The following is a 15818-nucleotide window of genomic DNA, read 5'->3' as shown; positions in this document are numbered from 1 at the left end:
CATTTTTTTCATTTGCGGATAGATTTGCTGGGATATTCATCAAGGCTTCTGCGAATTCCGTGTTCAGCTGCTGGTGGTTGACGATGCTTTTGCTCAGGGATTGGGCTTTTTTATCGGAACTAGTTGACAGCGTAGTAACGACCATACTATGGTCGCTTGTATCCATGCAAATGAACCTAAGAGGTCTCTGAGTATATCGAACTTCTCAATATTGGTCTTTCCACGAATATTCCATTGGAGTAATTTCAAACACTTATCATATACTACATTAAATTTATTTTTCAGAAAATCATCAACAAACTCATATAAAAAGTTATTATTCGCACTTGTAGAGTCTACAATATAGATATTGTTAAAGAAAAAGGCTATTTTGCTACATAGATTTTTGTTTTTATCGACGCTTGTTGGGGGGTTCGACGATGGACGATGATTGCAGGGAAATATCCAAGCTGGAGATTTCAAGAGCCCGCTTAGATTTCGGCGGTTCTAGTTTCACTAAATCCTCCTTAGCTCGAACAATCTCAACCTTCGAATCGGAACGCCGCTTGGTAAGGATTGCTCCATCTCTATCGGGCAAATATACTGCAGACCAAGTTGTTCCTGGTCAATTCGTCGCGTATAACCACTCTACCAACGGATTTTGTATACGGATTGCCAAGTTCAGCATCATTCAATGGGCCTCGCAGTTTCTTTTTCATAAAAAATTGTTCCTCTGCATTTTCTTCTCTGAAAACGACCTTTATGGGCGGATGTTTACCATCAGGCTTTGCTGAACGCAATCGCTTGGCTTCCACAATCGCATCTTTCGCAAGGTCACAACCTAATACTGTTGCTATATTTGCGACGACGTTTCCTGTGGCCTTATTTTCTACGATTGAAACGCCTAGAATGAAGGCATTTTTTCCTGAGAGGCTGCCGATTAAGTCGATCCACTTCCTTCTCAAGTTTCCTAATATCTCCGCGCATTTGCGATTGTTCATCCTGAACGTCTCTGACTTCATGCTGAAGAAAGGTCTGGTCGATTTCTATCTGGCCAAACTCTTCCATGAAGCTGTCAAATTTATCTGCTAAGAACTCCTGACTCTTCTCGATTTCATGTACCGTCTCTTTCAGTTTCTCCTGCGTCACTATATTTACCAATTTCAGTTCCTTTAGTTCATTTTGGGTTTCAATGTTGGACTCCTTCAGGTCACGCACTTCGTTCAGCATTTTTTTCATTTCGTTTAAAATTCGATCCTCGGCTACTTTATTTCCTCTCTCTCTCGAAAGTACATCGCTTGGCAATCACTGTTACAATTCTTTCTGGTATTGAAATGAAAGGAAAGCTAATTAGCCTGAACCTGAATGAATGAAAAATGAAAATACGAATGTCTAAGTGTTCTGGAACGAAACACCCTACCATGAGACGAAATGACCCAGTAGCAACATGGCGATTGAACGCGTTTGGAGGATCTCAACGTATCGGATCGAAGTCTCCGTCGGATCCTGAAAGCTAAACTTCAGACCAAGCCCTACAAGATCCAAAAGGTTCAAGACCTAACGATGAAGCAGAAACAAGAACAGGTTAAAAAGAGCGAAGGCGCAGCTGAGGAGGGCCGCGGCAGGAAGGTTGAAGAATATCGTGTTTATCGACGAGAAACTCTTCATCGTACAGCAGTTCGTGAATAAGCAAAACAACAGAGTTTAGTTGTCAGACAGATCATGAAGCCATGCCGACTTGCTGACGGCCACCCGGCGACAGAAACCAGCATCGGTGATGGTTTGGGCCGGAATCACCCGTGACTCCGCAAGTTTTTGTCCCTGAAGGAGTGAAGATCAACCAAAATACATATCGAGAACTAGTTCTACAGAATGTCGTCAAACCGTGGGCACGTCGACATTTTGGTTCCAGGGATTGGGTTTTCCAACAGGACTCGGCGCTTGCTCACAAAGCGATGAAAACCCAACTTTGGATTGCGCAATATTTTCCAGGGTTCATTTCGAGCTTCGATTGGCCGGCGAGTTCGCTAGTCCCGAACCCTATGGACTTCGCTGTTTGGAGTATGTTGGAGGCCGAAGTCTGCTCTAAGAAACATGAAGGTGTGGAAGTCCTGAAGCGACATCTGGTGGCAGCCTGGGATAAAATACCACAAGAACACCTGCGGGCCTCATACGATGCGTTCCTCGACCGTCTGCTTACTTACTTACCTAATGATCCCGCGCCGATCCACCGGTGCATAGGGCCGTGGTAAAAGACCTCCAATGTTGACGATCCCGAGCCAGCGTCTTCACCTGGTCCCAGTCAATATTCTCGTCGACAGTTCGGATTTCAGCGGCTAGGCTTCGCCGCCACGAGTTTCTGGGTCTGCCTCTTCTTCAATGACCTTCTGGATTCCAATCTAGCGCCTCTCTGCAAATCTCGTTTTCATCTTTCCGCAGCGTGTGCCCAATCCATCTCCACTTACGTTCCTGAATCTCGATTTCTAGCGGCCTTTGATGACACCGGCGATGTAGTTCCTCATTTGAGATCCAGTTGCCAGGCCACCAAGAGCGGATGATGTTCCGCAGGCAGCGGTTTACAAATACTTGCAGTTTTCGCGTCGTTACCGCATATGTGGACCAAGTTTCACACCCGTACAGCAATACGAATTTGACGTTTGAGTTGAAAATTCGGATTTTTGTTCGTAGAGAGATCTGGCGTGACCGCCAGATGTTTCGGAGACTCGCAAACGCAAATCGGGCCTTTCTGATCCGGGTTTCGATGTCTTTCCTGGTACCACCATCAAGCGTTATCTGGCTACCAAGATACTGGAAGCACTCCACTTTCTCAACTTGTTGCCCAGCTACCATGAAACTGGAGGGATTTGCTGTGTTGATCTCCATCGACTTGGTCTTTCCGACATTGACTTTGAGACCTGCTGCCTTGGAACTTTCGGTGAGGTCGTCGAGTTTGCTCTGCATATCCGGTTGTGTTTGGGCGAGCAAAACAATATCGTCAGCCAAGTCAAGGTCGTTCAGTTGCTCCATTGTTGAAGGATTCCACGGCAATCCTCGGTTCGGTGCACAGTCGATAGATCCAGTCAGAATCTCATCCATTACGATGAGAAAAAGTAGCGGTGATAAGATACATTCTTGTCTCACTCCAGCAGTTACCGGGATTGGTTCGGACAAGACACCATCGTGCAAGACCTTGCACGAAAATGCCTCGTATTGTGCTTCGATGAGATGGACTTGTTTCTCTGGGACCCCTCGTCGCCTTAGAGCCGCCCAGAGCCGACCGTCTGCGGCGAGTGGTTAAACTAAAAGGCGAACAAGTTGAACTTTACAAGTGAATTTCGAAGAGTTATTGGCTTTCAAGACAAATTGAATGAATTTGAAATAAAAAGTTGTTGTTTTGATCAATTGATATGTTTATTTCAATGTAGCACTTCAATTGCCGGACCCTTTGGGCTTGAGATAATGCTCAGTTTGCAAGTCTGTTGTTTCCTGAGCCGATGTCCGCGAGTTCGAGCCCAAGATTTCAACCTGCCAAATTTGAATTGGAATCAGTGGACTATTTGTAACGACAATGTTTATCTCTTACCGGAAAGCTTGAACGATTTCGAGTCAATCTTTGTTGATGATCTCACGGCTGCTGGTCTTCTTCAAGTTTGTAATCTTCCGAACGAAAACAATCGATTTCTCGATCTTGTTTTTGTTAACGACACCTCCGACTGTCAAATATCGCTTGCCGAACCGCTACTAAGAAACGAAAGACATCATAGCGCCATGGAGATAACACTGGACGTGACGGCATCAATGGAACAAGAGGTAGGAATGCTCAAGCAATTAAATTGGAAATTAATTGATGAAAGTGCTGTTTCACATGAACTCAGCAGAATCGAATGGCAAGAAATTTTCATAACGGCTGATACTTATGCCAGAAATATGGGCTATTATATTAACGAAATGATTTATATCGTTCAATATTTGAAATCAGTCAGTGCTTTTCAAAATATTTGCATTGATGGTATGCCAGGGATAGGCTTTGAAGATTATAATGTGTTGATTTTCTATAAAATGTTATACGAAATTTGTTCTGCCCATGCACCCGTCATAACATTGCGCACATTTTCAGAGCGGGAATTTCCCGAATGGTTTGATAGAAATCTCATTTCTTTGTACAAACAGAAAAAGAAGTCATACAATCGAATGAAGAGAAGCCATTTACAGGATGATCAAGAAAATTATAAAATGATCTTCGGCCTTTTCAAAGAGGCCCACCGAGAGGCTTACTCGGCTTACATTGCGAGAGTCGAACGGGAAATTAAGTCCAACCCAAAGCAATTTTGGAAATTTGTCAACTCGAAAAAGAAGAATAAAAGAAAATTAACGAACGTGAAGTATCAAAACAATATGTCGACGGACTCACAAAGTACAGCGCAGCTTTTTGCTGAGTTTTTCAAAACGAACTATCAAACAACGGAAGCTTCCGGTCGAATAATGATGCCCATCGATCCTGTCATACACGATATTTGTTTGACCTTAGAGGAAATAGAGGCAGGTTTGAAAAGGCTAGATGCAGGTAAATCATCTGGTCCTGACGGAATACCAAACAGATTTTTGAAGGCTTTCTGCAATGAGTTGGCACGTCCTTTGGCTCTTCTGTTCAATTCATCGTTACATTCGGGATTATTCCCGTTTGTTTGGAAATTGTCGCGAGTTACTCCCATCCACAAAAAGGGATCCAGAAATATTGCAGAAAATTACAGGGGTGTAGCAATATTATCTGCTTTGCCAAAATTTTTTGAGAAGTTGGTTTATCATCGGCTATATCCAGCGGTAGAGAATAGAATTTCGCCCCATCAGCACGGATTCTTCAGTAAAAGATCGGTGGTCACAAATCTTTGCGAGTTCACCACTCGCGTATTAGATTGGATGATCAAGGGATTCCAAGTGGACTGCATCTACACCGACATGTCGAAGGCCTTTGATGTAGCAGGGATCAACGAAATTTTGGATGCATCAGCGCGAATTGGTATTGGAGGTAACATCCTACCTTGGATCGAGTCTTATTTGGTGAATAGACAACAGTACGTGTCTAAATTCTGTCTGCTCGGCGCCCTTTGAAACGTCTTCCGGAGTGCCTCAAGGCAGTCACTTGGGACCTTTGCTTTTCATTCTCCTTATGAATAATTTGCCGGACTCCCTTTCGGATGCTTTCGTTTTGATTTACGCAGATGATGTGAAACTATTTTTGCCAGTAAAAAGGATAGAAGATTGTAGAAAACTTCAGAATGATTTGAATGTGTTCTCTGAGTTCATAATCAGAACCAAGCTGAAAGTAAACAATTCAAAATGCGCAGCAATATCTTTTACCAGAAGCAGTACTCCGATCCAGTTTACATATTCCCTAAGTGGCGAAAATATTGCAAGAGTTACCTGTGTTAAGGATTTAGGCATCAAATTGGATTCTGGATTGAGCTTCAGGGATCATATCAGCAGCATATCAGTAGCAGATGGGCTTGTTTTGTTCGGAGTCGTGAGACGTTTCGCTGGAGAATTGAAGGACCCGTACACCATCAAAAGCTTATACGTTAGCTTAGTGCGATCGAGATTCGATTTCGCGAGCACAGTTTGGAGGCCCATGTACCAAACACACATAAACCGAATGGAAGCTGTTCAGAAGCGTTTCGTCAAATTTGCAGTGAGGAATCTTGCCTGGGGAGAGAGTTTACCGGAATATGAACATTTATGTTACCTGCTAGATTTGGACCTGTTAGAAAGTCGGCACCGCATAAATGATTTAACCTTTTTTCTTAAGGTAGATAGAGGAATGGTGGACTCAACGTTTTTATGTTCCCGCTTGACAGCGAACACAAGCACTTTGACATTAAGGCGACGCAGGCGTTATGTGCTTGACCATCGCAGGACGAATTACAACCGCAACGAACCAGCTTTCCGTTTTATGAGGGAGATGAATAATATTAACAGTGTAATAGATCTCAATTTAAGCATCCCGACAATCAAGAAGCTCTATGTGTTATATCTAAGAAATCAACTCTATGTAAGATAATTTTAAGTAGTTCGGATGACGGGCTCGGCCCATATATCCTTAATAAATAAATAATAACAAATAATAATAACAAGAGTAAACATCGAACACAGTTGTACCGGATAAGTTTTTCAATAACAATCAGCCAACTGCAACGTTGATAAAGTCGCGAATGCCATAAAGATGGTAAAACGACTATAATCAAAACAAAAAAAAAAAAAAAACAAATGCCGGACCCTGTACAAATCATTACCTCTTTCCTGACATAAATTAAAACTAATTTCAAAAATGATTTCAAATTCAAAAGTTATTCTTAGAATTTCCAATAAGATACGCATCAGATGATATATTGACAAAAAATTGAATCAATTATTGAGAGTTTGTATGAAAATTCAATTTAAATTTTAAACCAAAACATTTCGTTGTTACACTTTACGTGACAATTCTTTTCCAATAAATTACGCTCAAAGAGATTATACATTTAATTGCTATTTATATCTCGGGTACCGAATAAGCACCAGAAAATTCTCCGTAACTGACCGGTCAAAGTGGTGCGGGTTCGTTCATAAATACATATTGATGACGGAAGTGGAATTTTTATGCTTCTATCATCTTGGGCCGAGCCGGTTAAATTTATAGGCATCCATAAAACAGCTTCAGCTGAAAATGGGCCCAGAATACGGTACAGGATTCCGGGAAGGCCGATCGCCGGAAAAAGGGACAAGCCGTTTGCCGAAATTGATTTGTCCACCGCCGCGCATGGTGGTGAAAAACCAAACTGGGCAAGCCCTTCGGTGGCCATTGTTGAGAGAATAGGGTGTTCCAATTGTGGTTGGAATTATTTCAGTAGATTAAAAACCATTCGTTTTCTAATAGGCATCAAGGTTCATTTAATTGGGTCGTTTTAAAAATTTATTCAATGATGATTGCTTTTGATTAATGACTTTTTTCTTAAATAATTTAGTAATAATCCGATGAATCACCCTAGCCAGTAAGGTGTTGTTGATGAACATATGAGAGTTTTATTGAGCTACTTGTGGTAAACGGTTAAATTTCGTGCAATATTGAAACGAATGGTGTTTCCATGAAAAATAGTTCATTTTTAAAATAATCCAAGCATCAATCAAACCTGCATGGATAAGATTTAAAAAAAATGACAAAAAAGCCTCCCAAAAGATAATTATTTTCTATCAAAGCGTTACGGCTTTCATTCCCAGCTCTTTCCGGTTTCCGGTCCCTGAGCTAAGGACCGTTTAAAATGTTTACGCAGGAAAACGGTTCAATTGAACGCAATCAATTGGCAGAAGTCACAATCGGAAAAGATTTATTGCTGATCAGCCAGCACTCTGCAGCAGCAGCGTCAGTGAGTTATGTAATCGCACGGAATCGTAAATTATTCATTCAGGAACATTCGGCGAACGCAGCTTGTGGGATTGGAGGTAAAGTTTTTACTGGCAATGGTAATTGGAAGTGATTTTTTTCATTAATGCAAAATATTCTGAGTCTTTTAAGTTTTCTCATGATTATTATTGAATTTTGAAGAAGCATCACAATTCTTCAATAATTTAAATAAGAAACATTTAAAATTTTAAGTTAACATTCCAACTCATAAATCAGCATTTTCAAAGGAAAATAAGATTATCATAAGATTTGAATCAAAATGTTAAATGAGAATGCATGATTAAAATTAAAAAAGGCATTTAATTAGATTGTTAATTAACATCATAATCCGAATATTAATTCCAGAACTTTTCGGTTATTAACTTTGAGAAAATGAAAGAGAGAGCTTAGATTCACAGCTCATAGTTAAAACACTGTTAAATAATAATAATTCATTTCTGTTTCTTTTCCTCATTTACAAAAGAAGGGTTGATTTTTAATCCTGAAGTGTTATCTAGAGTTTATAATGAGGTTGCCTGAATTCTTCCTGGACGTATTCGGACTGGACAAATTCGGACAATTTTGTTTAGAACCCTGTCAAAATCCGGGAAATGGACTTAAGAATTTGGTCAAAACCACCTTATTGTTGGAAAAACATCAAGAAGAAAACATTTGAAACATTTTCTTTTCAATCAAAACACATCAGCAAATTTGAAATCGTATTTTTGGTTTCCAAAAAACCGTTCATGGTTATAAAATGAGCTGTACGTAAAATCAGCCGGCCGAATACCGCCAAACAATCGTTAAACCGAATGTTTGGCCCACCAAATATTTGAGCTGAGTATTTTTTTAAATTAAAAGAATAACAGACCGGTCTAGTTTTTCGACTGATGTTTAATAATTTAATAAATATCCAAAGAAAGCTATAAAATCATCAAAAACTTATGATTTCAATAAAAGATCTGTTTTCAGATTTATTTCACTATAATTAGCTTTATACTTTGATTATCATTTATTTCAAATTTTCTTGGTATATTCAGGATTGCTCATAAATCCAATGAAGAATTCGAGAAAAGTGAAATCTGACTGGGATGGTTAATTTTTTTTCACTTTACGAATTTTATCCAGATTTATTCTGGTTATATGCTAAATCAAATTTAAAACTTAAGTTTCTCTTTGCAAATTTTTAAACTTGGCGTTCAAAATTATGTTTTTAAGTAAATTAAAAAATTAACATTAATTTATGTTCAATCCTTGGATATATTTTCACACTGCTGCTGTAATTTAATGAAAGCTCTAAATTTAAAGTAATGTTCATTCGTTTTCCTTGTATATGTTTGTGAATAATATCTAGATTTTGTTCAGATTTGACCTTTATTTAATATTTTTTTCAAAAAAATGGTCCAGACCCGGCCGTGTGGATACGTGATTAAAGATCATCGTTCTTTTTGGCAACCTTTTGGAAGACATCTTGCTTAAATTCAACATTCATTCAATTCGATATCAAATAAGTATGGCAAGCTTAATTAAGAACACATTTAATTACTACTACAAATGGGAATTTTCTTTAAAGAAAACAAATTTCAATTTGCATTTTCGAGAATTCAATCAATGCACACAATAGAATTTAATTTGATAAGAAGAAGGATGAAGATTATTTTATTTTGATATCATCAAAGCTAGAAATTGAACCATTTTTCAAGTTAAAGTTTTTCCTCTTTTAAAAATTGGAGACTTATTTAATTTAAAGTATGACATGTTTAATAAATCATTGAAGGCTTATGTTAAAACGTTAAGGTTTGAAAATTTGAATGATCTATTGTGAAGTGATAATATATACTGTCATTGAAAGAACAAATAACTTATTTTTTAAATATTGCAGATCAAAATTAAGCTTAAAGATGCTACTTTGAATCTTTTATTGCAGTTTTTTTTAAAATTTATTCAAAAATCATAATGGACTCAAAAACAATATTGCAAAAAACAGACATAAGTAAAACGCATTTTGATATTTTGAAATACAGGTTTTCTAATTCAAAATTCCAAGCTCTGAATATTTTGTCACCGTCAATTGGCATGTTAGGTCCTGTGAAGGACAAATAATGCTCCCGAGCAGACTTTTATGGCAAAATTATAGCAAATTTTGCTATCACGCCCTGAGAGCCAAATGTGCTGTCATTTTGCTTGACATAAGGTGGTACACAGCAAAAATGAGAGCAAAGATTTCCATACTTGGTTAGCAAAATGATGCCTAATTTTGCTAAAACTGAGACCCTATCTACACCTCATTTTCTGAGAGCTTGGAGAGCACAATGACGCCAATGTAAGGCATCAAATAATTATCTACGATAGCAAAATTTAGTATAAAAATGCTCTCAAAACTTTCAGAAAATGAAATATTATAAGCTCTCGGTACAATCGAAATATGGCATAATTTTGATTTTTTATTTTGGTTGTGTAACACTTTAAGTCAACCTAAATGGTTGCAATTTGGCTGTCAAGACGTGATAGCAAAGTTTATTATTCTGATATATAAGTATGTTTTGGTTGGTATAAACTTTTGTCCTGCATTTGTGCAATCATCTGGCCCAACACTGACTACATCAGAAAAGTGTTCATGCTTTAAAAACCGCCTGCACTTATGCAACGCTCAAAACATTTATAGGAACTTAGTCTTAGAACAGAATTTGGAATTTTGTCAGTTCCAATAAAATAAACGCCTGAATATAGATAATGCAACTAGTAAGTAGTTTTGAATATAACAAACTTTGTTATTCTCATTTCGATTGTTGCTACTCGAAGGGTACTATGTACTGTACATACATAAAGTAGAACCGAAAAGCTTAATCAATTCTCTCGTGAGCTTTCATTACGTCGTATGAAACATCTAAGAGATTCACAGAAAACGGCCGCAACAGTTTTCAAAACAACTTTAAAATTTGTATCTCACATATACAATATTTTGTCCAGACTACAAATATTCTAAATGAAAAAAAAGTTGCGCACTACTTTATGTTAGTTTTTGTATTTTTTTTGTAATTAAACTGTTTGTTTACATTTTGTTTCATACAACCAATGAAAGCTCACGCGTTAGTTATTGTATGACGCAAGGTTTTACTTAAGTATTTCAATCGCCCATAAACAGGATTTTAACATTCTTGGCACTTGTGTCTACACAAGACAGTAACTCTGAGTGACTTTTTGTGTTGCTGCATTATTAATAAAAATTGAAAAAAAGTGATTATATTTTTGAAACTGGATACACGCGTGCCTCGAATAGACAAAGGAACAATTTGGATGAGATTACAACAATCGTTATCTTAGTTACGAGTTCCGTTATCTATATTAAGGCGTTTATTGGATGACTGGAAAAAATCTAATTCTATTATAAGATTTAGAAAAATTAAAAAATATTATTGATAAAATAATCAAAAAAGAATGTTAATAGCGAATTATAGAAACATATTTTTCAGTGTTTCGTTGGATATTTTTGTAAATAACTGTCTTGATTTTGCTATGCCAAGAACTAAGAATGATGAATTCGGAGTAACTGGAGAACGGTTGCCATGGAACCGCGAAGGGATGAATCATCCTAAAGGATGAAAATCCCGGAAAAAAAGGTTGCCATGGGCCGAGTGAATTTTAGGACTCATGTTCTTTATGTTATGCCTTGGGACGTCTTTATGTTATGCCTTGAGAAAAATAAAATAAAAAAATACTCGTTGATCGGAAGCAAAATGCTAAATTCATATTGGCCGGGCTTCGACTTGACCAAACTGAGCGCCATGAGAAAATTTAGAAACAACAGAAAATGCTTCAGAAGTAAAGATTCTCTAGATGAAAATATTCACATTCAAAAATCTGCGTTCAGTTCAGTCTGGTCGAATCCCGGCCATTCTCTTGAAGGAGGGAAGATTTTCCTTTCCAGCTGAGAAAGATAATAGGAATTTTATCGAACCTTGGAAAAAGTATAAAATGATAAATTCGAAAAAATTCTATGTAATTAAACACTAACAACTTACCTTGAAATCAATGATGGCACGTACTCTTCCAGCAGGGTGTTTTACCTAGTGGTAGGGCGGCCTGTGGAGCTAGGTAGGACGACTGAAACTAAATTGCCGGCTGGATGGAAACGCAAGTTGGATGTCGCACAGGAAGGTGTTTTCAAACAACCTGACCAGGTAAAGGTTACGCAACATGGCCACACTCTGGAATTCCGGAAATACTAAGAAATTTTAGAAGTCTGAAGCTGGAACTTATAGTATACATACCAATCGGCATCTGCATACTTCCGGTTGCGATCGATTTCTCGCAGGACGTTTTCAGTTCTTCAACTCCTCTTGGTGAAAAGGCGCTTCTCCGGGCAGCGTTGACCAACGGGTTCTTTTTCGTTCACGGGAAGTTCCTACACGTCGTTTTCGAAACGAGTCCGTCAATTATATTCACCGGCACCAAACTTTGTTTTGTTTTGTTTTCTTCTACGGTCTACACACTGACAAATCAAACAGTAGTTTTCGCAAACCAGACATGGTACCTACATGATGCGCAAATGAAGATGGAAGCAAAACGATTTTGGGTATAGATCGTATAAAATACTCTTGCATGTGCACATAGGATGCAGATAATATTACGCGCAGCGCAATAAAAGTGATTGCGCACTTTAACTGCGAACTGCGATCTTTATTTGTTAAATTTTCGTACTATAGCTAGCCTTTTTTTTTGTCAAACTTTGAACGGATAATTTTTTTTTTCAAAAACCATTTATGGAGTGAAAAGTACATTTTGATTACATCCCGAGCTGAATATTACTAGACGACGGTTTATCAAGCATCAAAGTTTAGCGAGATTGAGTGATGGTTTTTCCTGTGCTTGATTGAAATGCAAGAAAATTTTGCTTTCTTTGGAAAGATATTGATTATTTGTTTGTTTTATAGATGAACTAGCTGACCCGGTGTGCTTTGCTACACCTTTCAAAATCAAATGATATTTTTAGGAATTATTTAAATTTTTATTGTTTTGTTGGGATTATTTTAAATCAAATTGTAACGTTATTCATAAGCAACCGCTATAAAATGAGAGCTGCAGCTGGAGTTTCGATTTCCAACACAAAGAAAACTTAAACTTATATTCTGAATCTTGATCTATAAAGTGTTAAAGATCTGATCATTTTTATCTGTTTCCTTAAGCTTCGCCCTAAAAAAGCAGGGTCCCAGATTCATCGTTTGCAGACAATCTTACTTATAAAATACGGTTGTTTTTGCTTGATATGTTCTGGATTTATGCTGAAAAACTGATAAGAGAGCCCCCTCCCCTGTCCTTCCCTTCACTCCTTGCTGAACGGGGATCGTGATCTTCAATAATCATACCCAATTTTTTGCGTTCCCAGTAATCCTCTTATATCAGATATAGTTCCATTGGTTGATAAGTTTTTAATTCTTACACTGTAAAGCGTAAGGGTCTATAATAATCGTAGAAACATATCTCGTAACCAAGTACCTTTTCATGCCATATTTGTTTCCATTTGTTGGCTTCGATAGCATAAATTGAGAACTTATGCTAACAAAATTGTATCGGCCCCTTCCCCCTTCTCCCATGTACCTACTCACTGAAAGGAAGATGGTGTGTCAAATAATCATAGAATCATACCCAATTGATTTTCCATGTTAAGTTTTGTCCATTTCTCGGATTTAAAAAAAAAAAAAGTTAAATGTAAGCTTTCCTCTTCCCTTCCTATATTCCCAATTCTATCATCCTACTGCAATAAAGGAATTGTTTCACATTGAAAAATTTCTCGTGTTGAAATACCTCATGCCGAATCTGGTTTTATTTGCGTAGTAAATTCTTGAGTTGTGCATAAACTTGAAAGGGAGTACCATACTCCTTTCCGTTTTCCCCAATGAATGGAGAGGTGAGAACTTAATATTCATTAAAGTAATTTGCGTACTCAAACACTTTCTGATGCCAAATTTGGTTTCATTTGCTCTATTAGTTCTCGAGTTATGCAAAAAAAAATTGTATGGAAGCCCCCGTTTCCCCCTTCATATCTTTCCGCTGAAAAGGTGGGGCTTCAATCTATAATAGAAACATTTCTCGTATCCAAATACCCTCATATGCCGTATATGATTCAATTTCAATCAGCTCTCCAGTTAAACTTAAAAATTGTAAGACCTCTCCTCCTTCTTTTCATCCTCCTCTTTGAAGAAGTGAGGGATACCAAATATTCATAGAAGCACATTTCTCGTACCCAAACATTTTCCTGTGAATAATTTGGTTCTATTTGCTGTTGTAGTTCTTGAGTTATACAGTAAAAATTGTATGAAACTTCCTCCATCTTTCTTTTCTCCCCGCTGGAAGTAAGGGTCTCAAACAATCATTAGAACATGTCACGTTCCCAAATACCCGCCCATGCCAAATTTTGTTTCATTTGATTTATTAGTTCTTGAGTTATGTAAAAAAACTTTAAAAAAGGTCCCCTCCCCCCCTTATATCTCCCTACTGGAAAGAGGGAGGGGTGTCAAATAATCATAGAAATATTTTCGTATCCAAATACCCTCCCATGCCAAATTTGGTTCCATTTGCTTTATTAGTTTTTGAACTATATAAAAAAAATATGAAAGAGGCCCCTTCCCCTTTCAACTGGAAAGAGGGAGGGGTCTCAAATAATCATTGAAATATTTTTCGTATCCAAATACCTTCCCATGCCAAATTTGGATCCAATATCTTGATTAGTTCTCGAGTTATATGAAAAATTGTAAGGTAGCTCCCCTCCCCCCTTCCTATCACGCCACTGAAAAGAGAGAGGGGTACCAAATATTCATAGAATAATTCCTCGTTCCCAAATACCACCCCATGCCAAATATGATACCGTTTACTTGATTGGTTCTCGAGTTATGCAATAAATTGTCATTTGTTTGGGAGGCCCCTCCCTCCCTTCATGAGAGAGGGAGGGGTCTCAAACTATATTAGGAACCTTCCCCGGCCTCCAATACCCCCACCTGCCAAGTTTCACGCAAATCGGCTCAGTAGTTTCCGAGTCTATAGGGAACAGACAGACAGACAGACAGACAGACAGACAGACAGACAGAAATTCATTTTTATATATATAGATTAGCAGCTTTTTTAAGCTTAGTGACTATTGAAATAATTAAATAAAAAAAAAGTTTTTTTCAAGTTTTTATGTATAAAATAGTGGACGCCCGGTATATTGAATGTTAAAAAGATGAAAAAATATATGTTGAAATTTAATATGTTATCAAAGATGATAATAGCAATGATGCCTACACAGCAAAAATTATTTCCTGTAAAATTACGCTAATGTCCTGTTACAAAAAGGAGCAGGACATTTACCGTAATTTTACAGGTCGAAAGACAAATTACGTGACATTTAATTTTCAGTGTACAACTTTTTTACAGGACATTTGCTGTAATAGTAAATGAATCTTCGTTAACTTTCAAGGAAAACAATTTAAAATTGCACGTTTTGTTAATTATAGGTTGATTTATTTTAAAGGTTGCAGTTTTAGTGACACTTAATAGTCAAAAATTTTGTCTGTGTATGTTAAGTTTAACTGAAAAATCAACACTAAATAACGGCACGATGCCGTTATAGAACGAATTTTCTGATCGTTTTCCGTTCGATTTAAGTTTAAAGCCTAGTCCACATTAGGAGACGGTTCGTCTCGAGACGGTCTCAGCGTCTCCCATTTTCTTGGGGAGACACTGAGACCGTCTCAGGTTTCCAACAACAACAACAGACAACAAAGTTCGTCTCATAACAAAAATCGCAGTTCATGTTGCCAAGTGTGGACTAGGCTTAACAGCCTACCATATCTTGTTATCATTTTAATCTCACTTTTCTGAGACTCAAAAAATATGCGCACTATTCCGGTAACGAACATATTTGCTGTTTTTTTTTTCAATTCAATTTAATTTTTTGAACACCACATTTCATCTTATTTTTCATCAGAAAATGTAATACCAAAACTTGCTATAATTTCAACCTCACTTTTCATCTTCATAAACGAAACCTTAATGATGCCTCGTTCTGTTATCTTGGAAAAAAACAAAACCAAATAATGCTATCATTTTGGCATTGATAGCTCATTTTGGTTACTGTTTGCTATCAGGTATCAAAGTCTGCTCGGGGCTCAATTATGCCTAGTTTTGCTATCAATTTAATTCTATACCAAATTTTGCTTTCTGTTTGCTGTCGATACCTAAATGTGGTCTCAGCGTGCTGTCAAATAAAAATATTTGAAACCATAATTATGCCTTATTTTGCTCTCGTACGAAATTTAACAGCAAAGGATGCTATCAGTTTGCTGTTGACACCTTATTATGGTCTCAGTTTGCTATCAATTTAGGCATCAAAGTCTGCTCGGGCTAACATGAACATTTCTCATCAAATTTAAAGATTTATAATCTT

The 15818-nt window shown here is 37.5% G+C and overlaps 1 protein-coding gene across 1 annotated transcript; it reads left to right on the top strand.

Moving 5' to 3' along the window:
* Window positions 1-4374: 4374 nt before the first annotated feature.
* On the top strand, window positions 4375-5088 carry LOC129741625 (uncharacterized). Its single transcript, XM_055733364.1, has 2 exons — window positions 4375-4543; window positions 4799-5088. Exons 1-2 carry the CDS (start codon window positions 4375-4377, stop codon window positions 5086-5088), a joined length of 459 nt encoding a protein of 152 aa, XP_055589339.1.
* Window positions 5089-15818: the final 10730 nt, after the last annotated feature.

The sequence above is a fragment of the Uranotaenia lowii genome, chromosome 2, assembly GCF_029784155.1.
Source record: "Uranotaenia lowii strain MFRU-FL chromosome 2, ASM2978415v1, whole genome shotgun sequence".
In the NCBI taxonomy this organism is placed as follows: Eukaryota; Metazoa; Arthropoda; class Insecta; order Diptera; family Culicidae; genus Uranotaenia; species Uranotaenia lowii.
The sequence above is the reverse complement of the archived record's forward strand: the minus strand, read 5'-3'. Positions and strand labels throughout refer to the sequence as shown.